The sequence below is a fragment of the Microcebus murinus genome, chromosome 16, assembly GCF_040939455.1.
Source record: "Microcebus murinus isolate Inina chromosome 16, M.murinus_Inina_mat1.0, whole genome shotgun sequence".
In the NCBI taxonomy this organism is placed as follows: domain Eukaryota; kingdom Metazoa; phylum Chordata; class Mammalia; order Primates; family Cheirogaleidae; genus Microcebus; species Microcebus murinus.
Genome location: NC_134119.1, coordinates 55,271,400 through 55,288,240, shown reverse-complemented (window position 1 = coordinate 55,288,240; position 16,841 = coordinate 55,271,400). Strand labels below are relative to the sequence as shown.

At 51.7% G+C, this 16,841-nt stretch overlaps 1 protein-coding gene across 5 annotated transcripts in view; it reads left to right on the top strand.

Annotated features, from left to right (window-relative positions):
• SLC2A9 (solute carrier family 2 member 9) overlaps nucleotides 1-16,841 on the top strand; it is a 197,561-nt gene that overhangs the window by 148,253 nt on the left and 32,467 nt on the right. For all 5 annotated transcript variants that reach the window (XM_075992966.1, XM_075992963.1, XM_075992964.1 and 2 more), the window contains 2 exons: nucleotides 3,749-3,850; nucleotides 6,408-6,483. In XM_075992966.1, coding sequence (XP_075849081.1) covers nucleotides 3,749-3,850; nucleotides 6,408-6,483 — 178 coding nt within the window. The remainder of the gene's footprint in view (nucleotides 1-3,748; nucleotides 3,851-6,407; nucleotides 6,484-16,841) is intronic.

Genomic DNA, 16,841 nt, shown 5'->3' with positions numbered 1-16,841 from the left:
TAATTGTAGTTGTAGTTATAGGGTATATAAATTTGTCTAAATATATCGAATGGTACAATTAAAATGGGTATGTTTTATTAAAAGAAAACTATACTTTGACAAAGTTGATTTTTAAAATCCTAACCAGAAAAAACGGATCTCATTGTTATTCCACCAGAGGTCTCAGCGCTTAGATTGTAGCAAAGATACATTTTACGTGGCTATGAAAATTTGCCAGTATGGCTATTGGAAATATTTGGTGCTGGGGAAAAATGAAGACTGATGGCTCAGGATGGAGATTTGCATTCTTACATGTTAGCTAACTCTGTTTTTAGTTTAGTTTTTTTTTTAAATGAAAAAGCTCATGTATAAAACTTGGGAAACTGAAATATAAACAAGTAAAATAATAACTGCATATTCCCCCAACCAGAGTTGGCCATTACAACCCATTTCTGCATATATTTTTCCAGGATGTGTTAGCTCAACATAATTGTGATTTATGTAACTGCATATATAAGTATATACAACTTTATGTCCTGCTACTTTTACTTAAAACTGTACCCTGAGAATTTTTCTGTGCTACTTAAAAATCCCTTTAAAATATGTTGGCCATATATGGTGGCTCACGCCTATAATCCCAGCACTTTGGGAGGCCGAGGCAGGATTGCTTGAACCCAGGGTTTCAAGACCAGCCTAGGCAACATAGCAAGACCCTGTCTTTACAAAATAATAATAATGATAATTATCCAGGAGTGGTGGCACACTCCTATAGTCCCAGCTACTTAGGAGGCCGAGGCACGCGGATCACTTGAGTTCAGGCATTGGAGGTTGCAGTGAGCTGTGATCAGACACTGCACTCCAGCCTGAGCAACAGAGACCCTGTCTCTTAAAAAACTATTAATTTCTACATATTCATCATCTAAATGTTTTAATATTTATTAACAATTCAATTGTTGGTGGACTTCTAGATTATTTCTATTTCTTCATTAGTATAAATAACACACCAATGAAGATCTTTGTGCATGAATCTTTGACCAGGTATCTATTTCCTTAGGAAAAATACCCAGAAGGTGAATGACTGAGCCCAGGAGTATGGACACCTTACAGCCATGCCTTGGTGTGAAAGAGCATGGATCCCACTCCCTCATCTCTGGATAATTAGCTCTGTGTGACTTTTGCTAAATCCTGGAATATCTCCGGGCCTCTGATCTGGGCCCAGATCACTGTGATTACCATGTGTTACACTGAGGCAGCATGATTTCTCTGGCCTCTGATACTGGATGTCCCTCCCCTGCTCCCCTCACCTTTACAGGGCCCCTCCTCTCACTGGGACCCAGCTCCCCGTCCATGTTGCTCTGGTCCTGGTGGCACCGTCGGTGTCTCCCCTTTGATGGGACCTGGCTCATGGGGGTCTGGGGGTGGCAGGGAGGGTGCCTTCAATACAGGCCTTCTCTCTCTCTCTCTCTGTCCCTGTCTGTCTCTGCTTCCCCCATGGCTCTCGCTGGGCCTGACCTACACCCCCACTCCCCCTAAATGAACTCACTGTCCCTTAGCCCTCTCTGACCTCTCCATCTTCCTCTACAAAGCAAGGCTCACCCGCCTGCCTTAGAAAGACGGGCTGCGCTCCATCAGCACACGGCTCAACGCTGGCTGGTGTCCTGTCGGTTCTGGCAATCACAGATGCAGCACCCGGCCCCGTGGGGAAAAAGAATCAGGGCACCGCGAGTGAGAAGTGCCAACAAATTGCTCTGCGTCTTCTTCGTGTTTGAGAGCTGGGCATCCCTGTGGGACAGTGGCTTTGTCCGTTTCAAGTTTAATGTCCAGGAAAATGTAATATCTCAAGAACCAGAAAAGACTGAGATTGATCCCAGCTTTGCCACTTACCAGCCTTGTGACCTTAGAGTCCCAAGGTCTCTGTGCCTCATTTTTTTACCTGTAAAATAGGCAAATTACAGAACCTACTCTATAAAGTTATTGTGGGGATTGAATGAGTTGAGCCATGAAAAGTGCTTCGCACCGTGCCTGGCACATAGTAGGTGCTCAGGAAATGATCATCAGCTACTGCTACCTAGACTAACTCTGTCATCATCAGAAAAGAAATAAATGGACACAGAGAGGTTACCTGACTTGCTAGAGGCAGGAGCTGGCCCCAGACCCCAGGCCACTCCTTGGTTGACATGACTCATATGTCTTCTGCCGTTTGTTGGGAACCTCTATCATTCGTGGGTCTGTTTCAGACATGGGTTTTTTCCCTCTGATCCCACAGCTGCCCTGCAAAGATGGTGTCATCACCAGGACGTGACCCCAGCCCGCCCTTCTTCAGCCCCACGTGCCTCCGGATGCCACCTGTGCTCTACTCTGTTGGGTCACATTTCCAGGAGGCCAGGATCGGGCTGCCCTTCCTGCCTAGGCAGTGGGAGAGAAGCCTTTCCCCCCAGGAGCCTTGGATGCTGCACGAGATGCACAGTCACCAGACACATGTCCCGCCCAGGCCCCTGACTTCTGCACCAGAGCCCCCATCCCCTCGACACACATGCCAGGTGACTGGGAGGCCTGTGGCCCTGGGCAGCAGCACACAGCGGATGCAGCTGACCTGCAGGCTGTGTCCCTAAGACGGCAGCTGCTCCTCACCCTCAGTGCCAGCTGATGGGGTCCTTGCAGCATCCAAGCTTTTGCTCCCACTGCTCCCTCTGCCTGAGAAGCTCCCTGCATCTCTGACTCTGTTGTGCCCCCGGGAAGCACTGCCTGATCACACAGTTGAGAAAACCATGGACTTTGATTCAGACACCCTGGGTTCAATGTCTGCCCCTCTCCACTTGCTGGCTGTGTGACATCTGCTGAGTTACTTCACCTCTCTGGTCCTCTTTGTGTTCTCTTTGTGGAATGGTAGGGCGGGGGACAGCTGACATAATCAGAGTACCTGTGTTGCGCACAGTCTCCTCTTTAACCTGCCTACCCCTCCAGACACCCTTATCAGAGGGTATTTTGTTCCTCCTGGCACAGATAAGGCCCTGGAGCTTTGGGAAGTGAAGTCATTTGCCACAGTTCCGACGTCTGGAGAGTGGTAGTGCTGGGATGTAAATCCATGTGCGCCTGTCTCTGACGCTTGGCTACAATCACGATCATTCTGGGCCTTTGGCATGTAAAGGGGCTTGACGAAGAGCTGTTCCCTTTCCCAGCTGTGAGGTGGACACAGGGCAGCGGAGGGAGGTCAGTGCAGCCCGGGGCTGAGAGAGGCTGGGCTGGAGGATGCAGTTCCAGGGGCTGCACCAAGGGAGCCTCCAGGTCTCACAGCCCAGAGTGAGACTGAGCCCCTGGACACAGGCAGGGCGGGAGGCAGGGAGCCTCGTGCACCCTCTCCCGCCCCTGGCCCGCCTTGCGTGTCTGCCCCATAAATCCCGCATCCCTGAGGGGCAGAGTACTCCTGCGGTGGCAGGCTGGCCCTGCGGGGGAGGGAGGGCGTGCTGACCACATCCGCCCAGCTCCTCCTTTCAGCCCCTAGCAGAAGAGGCCACCCTGACGGGGACATTAAGAGGAAGGGTGGACATGCAGACACAGCAGGTGCCCGAGCGTCGTCACCTCCTCTCCTCCCTTCCTTCCTTCTCACAGAGAGCATTGTTTCTCGGGCGGTGGCCATGAAGAAAGTGGCCCGGCTGGCTCAGGGTCAAAGCCAGCCTTGACCCGCAACCCCGGTGCCGCCTTCCCCTCCACTCTCTGCTAGAAGTGGAGTAACAGCACTCACCCTTTCTCTCTCTCTACCCTGGACTAGGGCCTGGTCATTGAGCGCCTGGGACGGAGACCCCTGCTCGTTGGTGGCTTCGGGCTGATGGCAATCTTCTTCGGGGCCCTCACCATCACACTGACACTGCAGGTGAGAGGACGTGCCCGTCACACCTGGAGAGGGGCAGCACAGAGGCGCCTGGCTTCGCACTGGGGTTTGGCTCTGGGCTCACGCTGTGAGACGACCGCGTGCAGCTCACGCAGGGCGTCCTCGCCGCGGCCGCGGCCTGTGTCCTGAAGACGCGGCCGCTGGGCCCAGGGAGGCTGGAGGTGGGCCCTTGGACTGGGAGGCGAGTGCCGTGACTTCTGGCCCTGTCCCTGCCTCTGGTGAGCTGTGTGAGGGTCGAGATGCATGCCTGTCTAAGCCTCAGTTTACTCAGCTGTGGAATAGAGACGCTTGCACTGGGGGACCCCAAGAGGCCCCTCCCCACACTCGCACCCCGCACAGCACTGGGGGCCCCGCACTGCCTGGCGCCTGCCAGCAGGGGCTGTGGAGCAGACTGCCTGTTTGAGTCTGGCTTTTCCTTACTTGGCATGAAAGTTTTGACAAGTCACCCTCTCAGCTTCTTTCAGGGTCCCATCTCTAAAATGAGGCAGACGTCCCCATGCCCAGGGTGCTGTGAGGATTAAACGGGAAAGGCACTGGGAGCTTGGGAATGGGTGCTCAGGGCTGCGTGTTGCGTAGGAGGGACAGCAACATGCTTCGTCCCTACAAGAATGGTAGTTTTCCCCTTTTATGGAGGTGAGGAAAGCGAGGCATGAGTATAAATAATAAGCTGCGCACAGTGACGTAGCTAGACAGCAGCAGAGCTGCACTAGAGCCCAGGGCCTTGGGGCTCTGCCGCACTGCCCAGGGCGGCTGCAGCAGCCAAGCGCTCCCTCCGTGTCTCAAACTGGTCTCGACGCCACGGGAGCAGGAAGCACAGTTACAGCAATTGGGAAATCTCTGCATTTTTCAAAAATGAACCTTAAAAATGACAGTCGCATGTGCTGACCCTCTGCCAACTTTCTTAAGGCCCCAGACATTTCTAGAAAAGGGCAACATTGGCGTGGTGGCGTGTGATGGATAAGAGCATCTACTTCAAGGAGACGGTGCCGGCGGCTGGCTGGCGGGAGGAGGCGGGCCGCCTCTCTCAGGGACCGGTGCTAGCAGACGCGCTCTTTCCCCACGGCCAGGCCCGAGGCTGTCCTGAGCAGGGTGGCTTTGCAGTCCCCTCGGACCTCCGAGGTTCTGAGGAAGCCAGTGGGGTAACGTCCAGGGTATTGTCTTTCTGCAACTTGTGTCGGGCGTTTGGAAGGGCTGTGCAGACGCCCGCGCAGATGCCACCCAGCCCTGCTTCACAAGGCTGCAGAGCTCTTCCCTCCCCGGCCTGCCCTTGTCTGCCCCGGTACCCCACACCCTGCCCCCGGCAGCTCCCCACGGTGCCTGGCCCTTTCCTCTCCAAGGACCCTCCTTTGCCCAGCTAGCTTCTTGCTTCTCAGACTCAGGGAGCCAAGGATCCTCTTGGACACCTCTTCCTCCAGGAAGCCTTCCTTGCTGTAAGTTGGGGAGGTGCCCTCTCTGTGTCCCCATACACCCCAGGGGAGGCTGTGAGATCACTTATTGCAGAGCATTGACACTCACTGTCACCTGGTTCCTCTCTCTCCCAATAGACAGTGAGTTGTGGAGGGCGAGGGTCACTCCTGCGTCATACCTGTTTTCTCACCTCCCCGGGCATGGCCGGAGGATGTTCAGACCATCAGCTGGGTGGAGGGTGGGTACATGACCTGGTACAAAGTGAGCCTCGCAGTGCACAGGGGCCCGGGAAGCTCTGCTCAGCCCTGAGATCCTCCCGAAGCAAGAGCTGACGGGCTTCGGCGCAGACCCGGGAAGGAGCACCTGCTCCTTTCTCCCCTGGCCCGCCCTCTACTCTGAAGGTTCCCGCTCACCCTGCAGCCACCCTCTCGTGCCTCTGCGCCTTCGCCAAGCAGAGCGCTCTGTTGGAAGCCTTTCCTTTCATTTCCCACTGGGCTGGCTCCAGCTCAGCCTGCAGAGGTGAGCACAGTCTCTTCCCTTCCCTGCACCTCTCCAGACGGGGCCACGTGGCTCCTGTTGGGGCAGCCCAGAACCTGCACCCTTACTCACTATTTCTCAGAACTGGAGACACCGTGTTCTAATGGTCAGCTGTCCAGCCTGCTAGAGCAGGAGCATCCCAAATACCCTTCTGCACCCAGCACCAAGCCACCCCCCAGATGACAAATGAATTAACTCATGTATATCTTGTAGGATGGCAGGGGTATAATATGGTGCTTCATGTAATAATACATATAACTAAGAAAAAATTTTAAATGTGATAATGCCTATAAAAACTTCTCATATTGCCTGCTTCAAACTAAGCATTCAATCAGTGTGAGTTACTCATTTATTCACCACTTCCCATATGCTGGGACTATGCCAAACTCTTCACAGCATGTCTGTAAAATAAGTAGACGGAATGATTGAGGGGTTACCATTGTTCCTGTGTTATAGATGCTGAAACTGGGGTTCAGGGACATAAAGTGTCCTGTCCACGGTCAGGAAGATGGATGAGGAGGAGCTGGGGCAGGAACCCTGGTCCTCTGGACACACTGCTGCCTCCTCACCTGCCCATGTCCCTGTTCTCTTACAGGACCATGCACTCTGGGTCCCCTACCTGAGCATCCTGTGCATTCTGGCCATCATCGCCTCCTTCTGCAGTGGGCCAGGTAAGGTGCCCTCCTTCCTCGCCACCCCACCCAGGGGCTCCTGGCACCCCCAAGTTGGGGGCTCTCCTTGTACAGAGGGGGAGCCTAGAGCCCAGGAAGAAGTAAACCTTATAGAGGGAGAGAAGCACCCTCACCTCCCCTTTGACCCTAGTTAAGTGCAGCTGCCTGCCTCATTCTGTCATTCCATCCTGCAGATGCCAGGAAATCCGCTCACCCAAGGATGAGTGGATGGTAACATGAACAGCATAGCAATGACAGCTCACACTTGGGAGAGCTGTGAGCCAGATATGAATCAAAGATAATCAAGTTACATTCTGTGCCTGTGGAGCAGCTGCAGTCCCATGTGAAATGTATAATAGTGGTAATGTCTAAGATTTATTGGTCATTGATTTTGTGCTATACTTGGCTAAGAATTTGACTTATGTGAACTCATTTAAGGCTCATGACAGTTCTACAGAAGGCATAGATGGGAGGCAAACTTGATGTATGCGAACTCATTTAAGGCTCAGGACAGTTCCAAAGAAGACAGAGACAGGAGGTGACCTGCATGGGTGAGGAGGTGACGGAGCTGCCTGATGCCCAGGCCCAGGCCCCTGGCTGCCACCTGACATAGCACCTGTGGGAATGTGAAGTCTGGAGTAGTCAGAACCTTAGTTTACCCAGGACTCACTTCTAGCCCCAGCTCTGCCATTTCTTAGCCATGTGTCAGTGGGAAAGACCTCCCCTCTTCTTGGGCCTCAGTTTCCTCACCTGTAGAGTGGTGAGGGTGGAATGAGGCTGAAGTTCCTGGCCCTGTGTCTACATCCAGCAAGGGCCACCACCAGAGGCAAAGCAGGACTGAGAAGGTGCATCCAGGACAGGTCTGACACCGCTACACGCCCCTCCATGAGATGATGTGCATGGCGCTTCTGTTTAGTCTCCCTGTTGGAAACAACCCTGAGCTGCTATCACAACAAGTGGAACCAAACTGCTGTCTCTCCCTTTACATTGCTGGTTCTGTGGGCTGTCACATCCCCGGTTCCATCACACTTGTGAATGACAAGCATTTGTCCCCATCCAGATAGCAGGGCACTGCAGTGGGGTGGCAGAATGGGCCGTGAATGAGTGCAGGGGGCATTGTGCACACACGCACACCATGCTATGAGCAGGCTCAGAATGGCACAGGAAAAAGGCACCGCCCAGGCAGGGCAGCGAGTTAGCAGGAGGCTGAACAAGCAGCACATGTTGCAAGGAGCAGTGGATGTGTGGGTGTAAAAATGTGTTTAGTCCCACGGGGTGCCAGCATCACCAGCTCATGGGGCAGCACTCACGCCAGCGCCCCTGAGGTGTCCGGTCATGGCTCTGTGCTAGCCAGGGACACAGGGAGCGAACCCAGGCAGAGGCCATCTCTGCTTTCACGGGGCTTGCCACTGATGTGGAAGTCCCATCTGAGATGTCACCTGCTCATGAGGCCTCTCCTGACCACTTAATCTAAAATCAACACACATACACATATACACACCAATTTATACATACACACACATACAGGCACACGTACACATATATGTACACACACATACACATATACTATATACACATACACATGTATACACATGCATACACACACACACACACACACACACACACACACATACCTGCTATCTCATCAACCTTCACTGGACTGCTCTGTGGCTCATCTATTTCCTACATACTCATTTTTTAATGCAGAGTTGGGAAGACCTTTTCTATAAAGAGCCAGGTATAAACACCTTTTGCTGTGCAGGCCACACATATGCTGTCACAACTGCTCACCTCTCCCATGGGAGCGCGAGCACAGCCAGAGACGGCGAGCAGACAGCGGGCAGCGCGGCCGCGTCCGGGAGAGCTGCCCCGCGGGAGCAGGCAGCAGCGTGTGGCCTCCTGGCTGCTGTCTGTGTTTAGAGCGCGTCTCCACAACTAGGAACAAGGTCCGAGGGGTGACCCCGTGTGGGGTCACGGTCTTATCCTGAGAACCTCGCCTGTGCCCAGGACGTAGGAAGGGCCCATGAATGCTTGTCAGAGAGTAAATGGAACAGCCGAGAAAAGCACTGGGAGGGAGATGCGTGCTTCTGTGAACACTGATAATAACTGACATTTCTGATAAAGCACTGACTATGTGCCAGACCCTGTTTAAGTGCTTTAATTGTCACAAAAATACTGCATGAACATCAGATAACACAGAGTCAGATTGCCAAATTAAAATCACAAGAACCTGAGATCTTACCCAGAATCAAACTTATAATAATCACCGGATACAGGCCGCCACAAACACAGGTGAAGTGGGAAGCCATCGAGACAGTGTCCCAGGTCCTCCTTGCCCCATCAGGGTTTGCAGGGGTCCAGACTCAGCGCACGAGGGCTCTAGAAAGGACACGCGGCCCATCACTTCCATCAAAGCAGCGACTCGCCTCCTTGCGTGCCCGGACCGTTTCGTAGCTGACACTGACACTGTCCAGCAGGCTGTCCCCACAGCCGCACAGTGCAGAGCACGCAGGCCGGGCAGCTGCTAGAGGCTCTGGGCACACGGGACTCTCCCTTGTCCTCCTGCTGGTAAACACCATCACGAGGTCGGATAGGAAAGTTTACATGGAGAATGGACAAGGTCATTGTCTTTTTGGTTCTCCTCTTCCTATCCCAGGGCATAAGTGATAGCTCATAGATCAGCTGCTAAACCCTTCCTTCCCAACCTAATCTTATCCCCATTTTATAGATGAAAAAACCAAAGTCCAGACTGATTAAATAATTTTCCCCAAGTCACACAGCTCAGAGGCAAATGCTGGATTTGAATCTTCACCATCTTGTTCAAGACCTGTGATCTTAACTCTTGCATATGCACCTGGCCCATGCTCCTTAGCTGTTTGCTGAAAACTGAGTGGAATTAGGCCCCTTTTGAAATGTACTTGCAAGTTTTAAAACTATTCAGAGGAAAAGTGGCCTGCACAGGGAATTTGGGATAAGAGGAAGAGGCTTCCTTGTCTTCCCAGAATGGGGTTGCTCTCGATCATCCTAAATCAGTCCTATTTGTGTCTACTGGAAAGATAAAATGTTGCCGTTTGTATCTAGTTGTCAGATCTCCTTGGTTGTGGGTGAATTAAAACCATTCTGATTTTCATGGTTTCCAGCCATTCTTGCTTCAGTTATTATCTCAACACAGAAGTCAGGAGCAGTCTTTGGTCTTTGTCTCTTAAATTCACAGACACCAAAATCATGGCACTTAGTGTTGAAACCAAGTCTGTGCTGACATATGCATATCTTCACAGTGATCTGAGGCAGAACAGAACACGGGAAGGATTTCAGAGCTGGAGGGAATCTTGGAGATCATTTGGCAAATGAGGAAACATTCCAAGGGTCTGGGATGGGCTAGAATTCAGGCATCCCAAGTTTGGAAAAGACCATAATGGTTTTCTAGTTCAGTCATTCATTAAAACTCAAGTCCTAGTCATGGTTTCCTTGCAAGGAACCGCTCCATCCATAGCTTTGTTGCTTCTATTGATGGAGAACTCATTGCCTCAAAAAACAAAACAAAACAAAAAAACACCCTGAGGCAGAGACTCTTGGGGGTCTGGAGGACTGGACAGAGGGCAGTTAGCCAGGGTAGTACCACCCCTGCAAAGGTGCCTTGGACATTGCCCCTGTGATAAGTGCAGATCATGAGGGCAAGGAAGCTCTACGTTGCATGGTGCGATTTTAGTGCTTCTTGAGTCACCTGTTTCTGAAATAGCTGTTTTCCCAGGAAGAACAATAAGTGTGTGCATTGTGTCTCCATGAAAAGGTTGGCCTTCTTCCCCACCTGTTTACACAAATAAGCCATGTACACACCTGCCTGAAGTGCTTTGCTCACCAAACCCACAAAACTTTGCCTTCCTGTTTCCCAGGCCCTCACCCTTCTTGCGACAATACCGACTCCAAACCCAGCACTGGCAGCTTGGCCTTCCTGTGGCTGCAGAGTGTGCTGTGTTTGCAGGGCTTTCCGCGCTGAGGCTCCCCAGCAGTGTCTCAGGCCCTCCCTGCAGGAAGGCCACCTGCACCTCCCGGTCCCAGAGCAGCTGTCAGCCCCTGCCCTCTGCTTCCCAAATCCAGCCCCACTGCACACCCACGTTCACCTAGCTGCTGGGCCTCGGTGGCTGGCCACGAGCAACTCTAGCCACAGGTTGTCCAGGGTTCAGAAGCTTCACTTAAACTCACATTGACAGAGCACACCCTAAGACCCCAGGGAAATTACCTGTCTAAGGGAAGCTGCCACTCGGATTGTGAGACCATCTTGTAGCCTCCTAAATGGACAGAGAGGAGCAAATCCCAGAGGAGCCACCCCGGGACAGGGCGGTGTGCAGACACCAGGGGGCGGATGACTGAGAAACGCCTCTGCCGCTGCTCTCTGTGCTTAAATGAGAGGGATGGGCGGAGGGGTGGTTCTCCCGACAGAAACCAGAAGGTGGCCTGAGGCAGCTTCCGTGAGAAGCCGATCAATTTACAAAGACTTGGCAGGGAATTGAAATCAGGTAAAGGGAAAAAAAGAAAACAGGAAGGCAGTTTCCTGCTCCATATTTCATTTGTGTGCATGACCCCAAGGCAGTGGCAGAGAAGTCTAATAACGGAGGAGCAATGGAAGAGCTTTACATTTGAAGGGGAAAAGGTAATCATCAAAGCGTGTCTATTCCAGTCTGGAAACCTTACAGTGCCCTGACTGTGCCTGGCACCAGGTTAAGCCCTCTACAGGCAGTTTCTGTTTGGATGGGGAGGACAGAGGACAAGGCGGGGCTTGGTCACTGCCGTTACAAAGGCGCACATTGGGCCCGAGTGCTGCGGAGGATGGAGCAGTCCTGACCAGGACACGCCAAGTGCTCGCTCAGGACGCGCCTCACTTGCAAAGGGCACTCCTCTGTTTGTCACATGGATTTAACCTGAAAAGGCAGCCCAAGTATATGAACTTCCGAGGGGGCCTGCATGATCTGCTCCGCCTGCCCCTTCCCCACCAATACACGCACACTCTCTCTGAGCTCCAGCGGCCCCAGCCACTGCCGCTCCCACACTGCGTGACCGCAGCCTTTGCAGGTGTTGTTCCCCTACCTGCATCACCACCCTCATCCATCCACTTGAAGAATAGCTTCTCATCTTTAAGAAGTCAGCTCAGACCAGGCCCAGTGGCTCACTCCTGTAATCCTGCCACTTTTGAAAGCCGAGGCAGGAGGATTGCTTAAGGCCAGGAGTTTGAGACCAGCCTGGGCAACATAATTTTTCCCCATCTCTATAAAAAGGGAAAAATTAGCCAAGTATGGTAGCACGCACCTGTAGTCCCACCCACTCAGGAGACTGAGGTGGGAGGATCTCTTGAGCCCAGGAGTTTGAGTGTAGTGAGGTACTGCACTCTAGCCTGGGTGACAGAGTGAGACCCTGTCTCAAAAAAAAAAAAAAAAGTCAGCTGACACTGAATCTTGAGTCTTTTATGGAAACAGACAGCACGTCTGCTCCCACAGCCCCAAGATTTGCTGTTGAGATCACCTGTATTACAACAGACCCGGGTGGCCAGTTCTCCTAATATCTGGGACTGCTCCAAAGGCAAGGACCTTGTTTCCATCACTTCTGTATCCCAGGCATCCAACTCAGAGCCTGGCAACTGGCCAGCACTCAATACATGATTGTATTTTTCATGAATTTGTTCAAGACACTCATCGAGCCCCTGCTGTGTGGTATTTTCTAACACCACTGCTCATTCCAAATGTGTGATTATTTTTTTCTGACACCAAATACATGTAATTTTCCCACACAAGTTCTATAATCCTCCAGCACCAACTGGGTGTCTGAGAGTTCAATTTGACTCTGATACAATCCTCCCAGGGTAGGCGCAGACCCCATAAGCTAAGGGCTCTCTCCTGCAAGGCTGCCCCATTCAGATGCAGCATGAGTGGAGTCCCAGACAGTGGGCACTTCTGCCCTATTGACTACAAATTCATGGGTTTCCAAGGCCCCGCTGGGTTTGCTAGAATGCCCCACAGAACTCAGGAAAGTGAGCTGCTCACAATCACAGCTTTATCATAAAGGATGCTCAGGAACAGCCAAGAGGAAGAGGCGTGCAGGGCATGGTGTGGGGGCGAGTGGCGGGCACAGAGCTTCCCAGCCCTCTCTGGGTGCACCGCCTTCCCAGGACCTGTGTGGTCACCGACCTGGAAACTCCCCCAGGCTATTGATTAGGGGTCTTTATTGGGCCTTCTTTATTGGGCGTGATTGATTCAATCATTGGCCATTGGGGACTGAACTCGGCCTCTGAGCCCTCTCCCCTCTCCTGGAGGCTGGAAGGTGGGCTAAGGTTCCAGCCCTCCAGCATGCCCATCCCTTCCCTCGAAACTCTCCTTAGCAGAAAGCCCAGGCATGGTAGAAAGGGCTCCTTAGAAATAACAAAAGCCACTCCTGTGACTCAGGAAATTCCCAGGCTTTTAGGAGTTCCATGCCAGAAACTGAAGCCGAAGATCAAACATTTGTGTTTTTTTATGCTGTAGTGCCAGCCTTGGGCCAGGAGCTGGAGACTGTAAGGTTTTTCGGAGGTGGCGAAAAGAAAAGAGACACAGAAAGAGAAAGAGTAGGGGGGCCAAACCACGTGGCTTTATTATACACTCGTGGACGAGGTTCTGGGGCCCCAAGAGCGGGGGCCCCCGGAAGTCGCCGCAGTTTGAAGGGTCTGAGGCCTTTTATACCCTTTGGGCGGGGCTAGGGACTTGTGGCGGAAGAGCTGGGATTCTCTATTGTGACCTTGGAAGGTCGTTGAGAAATAGGAGGGGCTGGAGGTATTGTGGAATCCAGGAGCGAATCCAGGTGGAGATCTGGGTGTGGTTCCTCTCAGTGGGGCCTGGCAGTTTGTCCTTGGCAGGTCAGGTCACTAAGCGTTTTCTTTTTCCATCTAGGGAGGGGAGGGGGCCCCTGCCACCAGCCTTACAGAGACAGGGGTAAAAACGACAGTGTCCCCGTCCCCAGGGGGGGAGAGCGGCAGTCCGATGTCCGCTGCGGCCATGCGGCAGCAGGCAGCTCCGGCACCGCTGGCCACAGAGGCTGACAGAGGCTGAGGGGAGGGCTTGGCCCCAGCTGTGCTGCTACTGGGCAGGGCTGGCGGGGCCTCCTCAGACAACACGGGGAGCCCGGCCAGGCTCTCAGGACACTGCATGGAGGCTGCGCCCAGTGGGAGCCCGGTGAGATCTGGAAGGGACAGGGGCTGTGCCCAGCACATCCAGGAGAAAAGTCTGGGACAGAGAGGGGGACAGTCAAATGAGATAATGATGTCCAGGCTGGACATCAACTGGTGGCTCGCACCTGTGACATCTAGGGAGAAGGAAACAGAAAATACCCCCCGTCCTGGAGGAGCCCGCCAGAACAGGCCTGCAAATGAGTCATTACTGTTTAGTGGCTTTACATGAGGGCGGGAGAGGGAGAGGAGAGGGAACCAGTGTGTGTTGAATGCTTAGTATTCGTTTAAACATTCATAGTTACCCTGTTGGTTTAAAAATCCCATAATTTATAAATTTAGAAAGAAGAGCTTTATTTCTTAAGAAGGGGATAACAGCACACAGGCCGGAAGTACACCCTCTGCCTAAACAACAAAACCAGAAGCAAGCACTTGGAGCTGGGGGCAGAGGCACAGGGCGTATGCTGACCAGGTGGCAGGCATACATATTCAACAGGTTATAGGAGGAGCTACGAATATTCATGGGGGGCTTCCTAGTGCATGTTTGTTGAATAAATATGCATGCTAGATATGACCCATACTCACGTATGGGTGGAGACTAAACATTTACGTGTGTGACAAGTAAGCCCTATGTGTCAAAAGGTAAACAGGGACATGAAGGCACTCCGTGCACCTCTGTAAACCAGCAGAACCAGCCCAGGGTCAGTGGTCTCACAGGAGCAAGTTCCTGAAATCAGCCTCTGGTCCAGTCAGAGCTGCAGCTGCGGTGTGGGGCGGGCGGGGGTGGGGGCTCAGTCAGCACCTGCTGCCAGGCTCAGTGCTGCTCACAGGCCAGCGCTGTGCAGCTGCTGGAGAAAATGAGAGCCCTGTGGCAGTTAAACCACAGTTTATTCTTTAAGAGCAGGGGTGTGTGACTTAACTCTTGCCCGGCATGGCTTCAGGTCCTATTTATAATTTGGTACCTTATTGCCATAAAGAGTCCATTCTGCCAGGTCTGTGGTCTATATTTTCACATTAGTGCTGGTCACTGGTTGTGTATAAACTACAAAAGGGCGGAGGAATACCAGCGTGTGTCCAACCTGCTATCCTGTCATGGCCAGTTTTAAGTTTTCTCTGAGGCCCCATGGCCAAGAGGCAGCTGTTAGGAGGCTTAAGATTTTATTTTTAGTTCACACTCTTTCAATTCTTTCGCACCTGCAATGTTGCATCCATGATCTCGAAGCTGGTGAAGGTAGAATCCAGCCTCAATCGTAGCTTTGTCTGCCTCCAATTCCACGCTCTGGCAGGTGCTGTGCTACATCGTGGGAGGGCTCTGTTCACCAGACTCAGCACACGAGGGCTCTAGAAGGGACACGCGGCCCATCACTTCCATCAAAGCAGCGACTCGCCTCCTTGCGTGCCCGGATCGTCACGTAGCTGACACTGACACTGTCCAGCAGGCTGTCCCCACAGCCGCACAGTGCAGAGCACGCAGGCCGGGCAGCCGCTAGAGGCTCTGGGCACACGGGACTCTCCCTTGTCCTCCTGCTGGTAAACACCATCACAAGGTCGGATTAGCAAGTTTACATGGAGAATGGACAAGGTCATTTTTTCTTTGGTTCCTCTCTCTCTCTGTCCTAGGGGATGTGACATGGCTTATAGATCAGCTGCAGCTCCCTTCCTTCCCCAACTAATCATATTCCCACTTTATAGACGAGGGAAGGAGCTGGGTCAGTAGACGGCAAGGCCTTAGCTGCCAGGCCCGGGAGCAGGGCAGGAGGCCAGGCCCTGTGGGCAGATTAAACTAGTCGCCTGCCAGGCGCGGTGGCTCACACCAGTAATCCTAGCACTCTGGGAGGCTGAAGCAGGAGGATTCTTTGAGGTCAGGAGTTCAAGACCAGCCTGAGTGAGACACCGTCTCTACTAAAAATAGAAAAAAATTAGCGGGGCATGGTGGTGTGCACCTATGATCCCAGATACTCGGGAGGCTGAGGCAGAAGGATCGCTTGGGCCCACAAGTTTGAGGTTGCTGTGAGCTAGGCTGACATCATGGCATTTTAGCCCAGGCAACAGATCAAGATTTGGTCTCAAAAAAATAAATAACAATTTAAAACAAAAACTAGTCACCAAGTCATAAGCCAACTGATCTGAAGTCCTAGCACAATGTGTAGGCAGGTGTGGGCACCAGATATTTCTGCTTGTTGAATGAATGAACAAGTGAATGAAAAAGTGAATAGATGAGAGAAAAATCCCTAACCATGGCTGTGGCCACCACCCAATTGCATTAAATAGCCCAGAGCTTAGGTGGGAGCCAATCAGACAACTCATTTCCACTCAAAAGTTAGGAAATTGTGTGCAAAGCAGAATGACAAATTAATTTCTAACTTTCCTGACCAAGCACAAATCATTGCATTAAAGAAATAGGTATATATATTATATAGGTATATATATATGTATATTATATATATATATATATATAAAATAATTAGAGCTATAAATTAAGAGACATATCCTAACACCAAATCAATATATAGTCATAAGTTTGGAAAAATTCTTTAATGAAAATTAAATGGAATGTCTCACAAACCCAGATAAAAAAATACAGCAGTCGTTGCTGAGGACACAGCAATCTCTCTAAAATCAATTTATACAGAAGGTGAGACTCAACTTCAGCATTGCTAGTGTGCACTCTCAGCTGTCCTCACCTAGAAATGAAGATCCAGCCTCCGCCCATTGTGAGGCAGAATTTTAGGGAAAGGACTTGTGAGAGGAGCGATCTGAAGCAACCCTGTAACTCCAAACTATCACATACATTTGAAATTCGGCCTGGATCCAGCAGGAAACAGAGGTACAGTCAGCTGGGATTTTAAAGGGGGTTGCACAAGAGATTTTCTTCTTTTCTTTATTTTTCTTTTCTTTATTTTCTTAAGATTTTTTTATGAATGGTTTTTTACAAGCAGGGACAGGGACCTGGCGGAAGAGACGGAAGCCCCCAGGGTCCAGCGATAGTGAGAAGCTGCCACCACTCCAGGCTAAACTAATTTTTATTAAAGTTAATTCCTCCCTAACAAGAGAAAATAAACACTGAGAGATAAGATTTTGTGAGGCAGGCTGAGCTTTGCAGTTCCACAAACCATTGTGATATTTGAGATTTCTTGCCACCACCCCCCAAGAACCAGTTTTTGCCCTG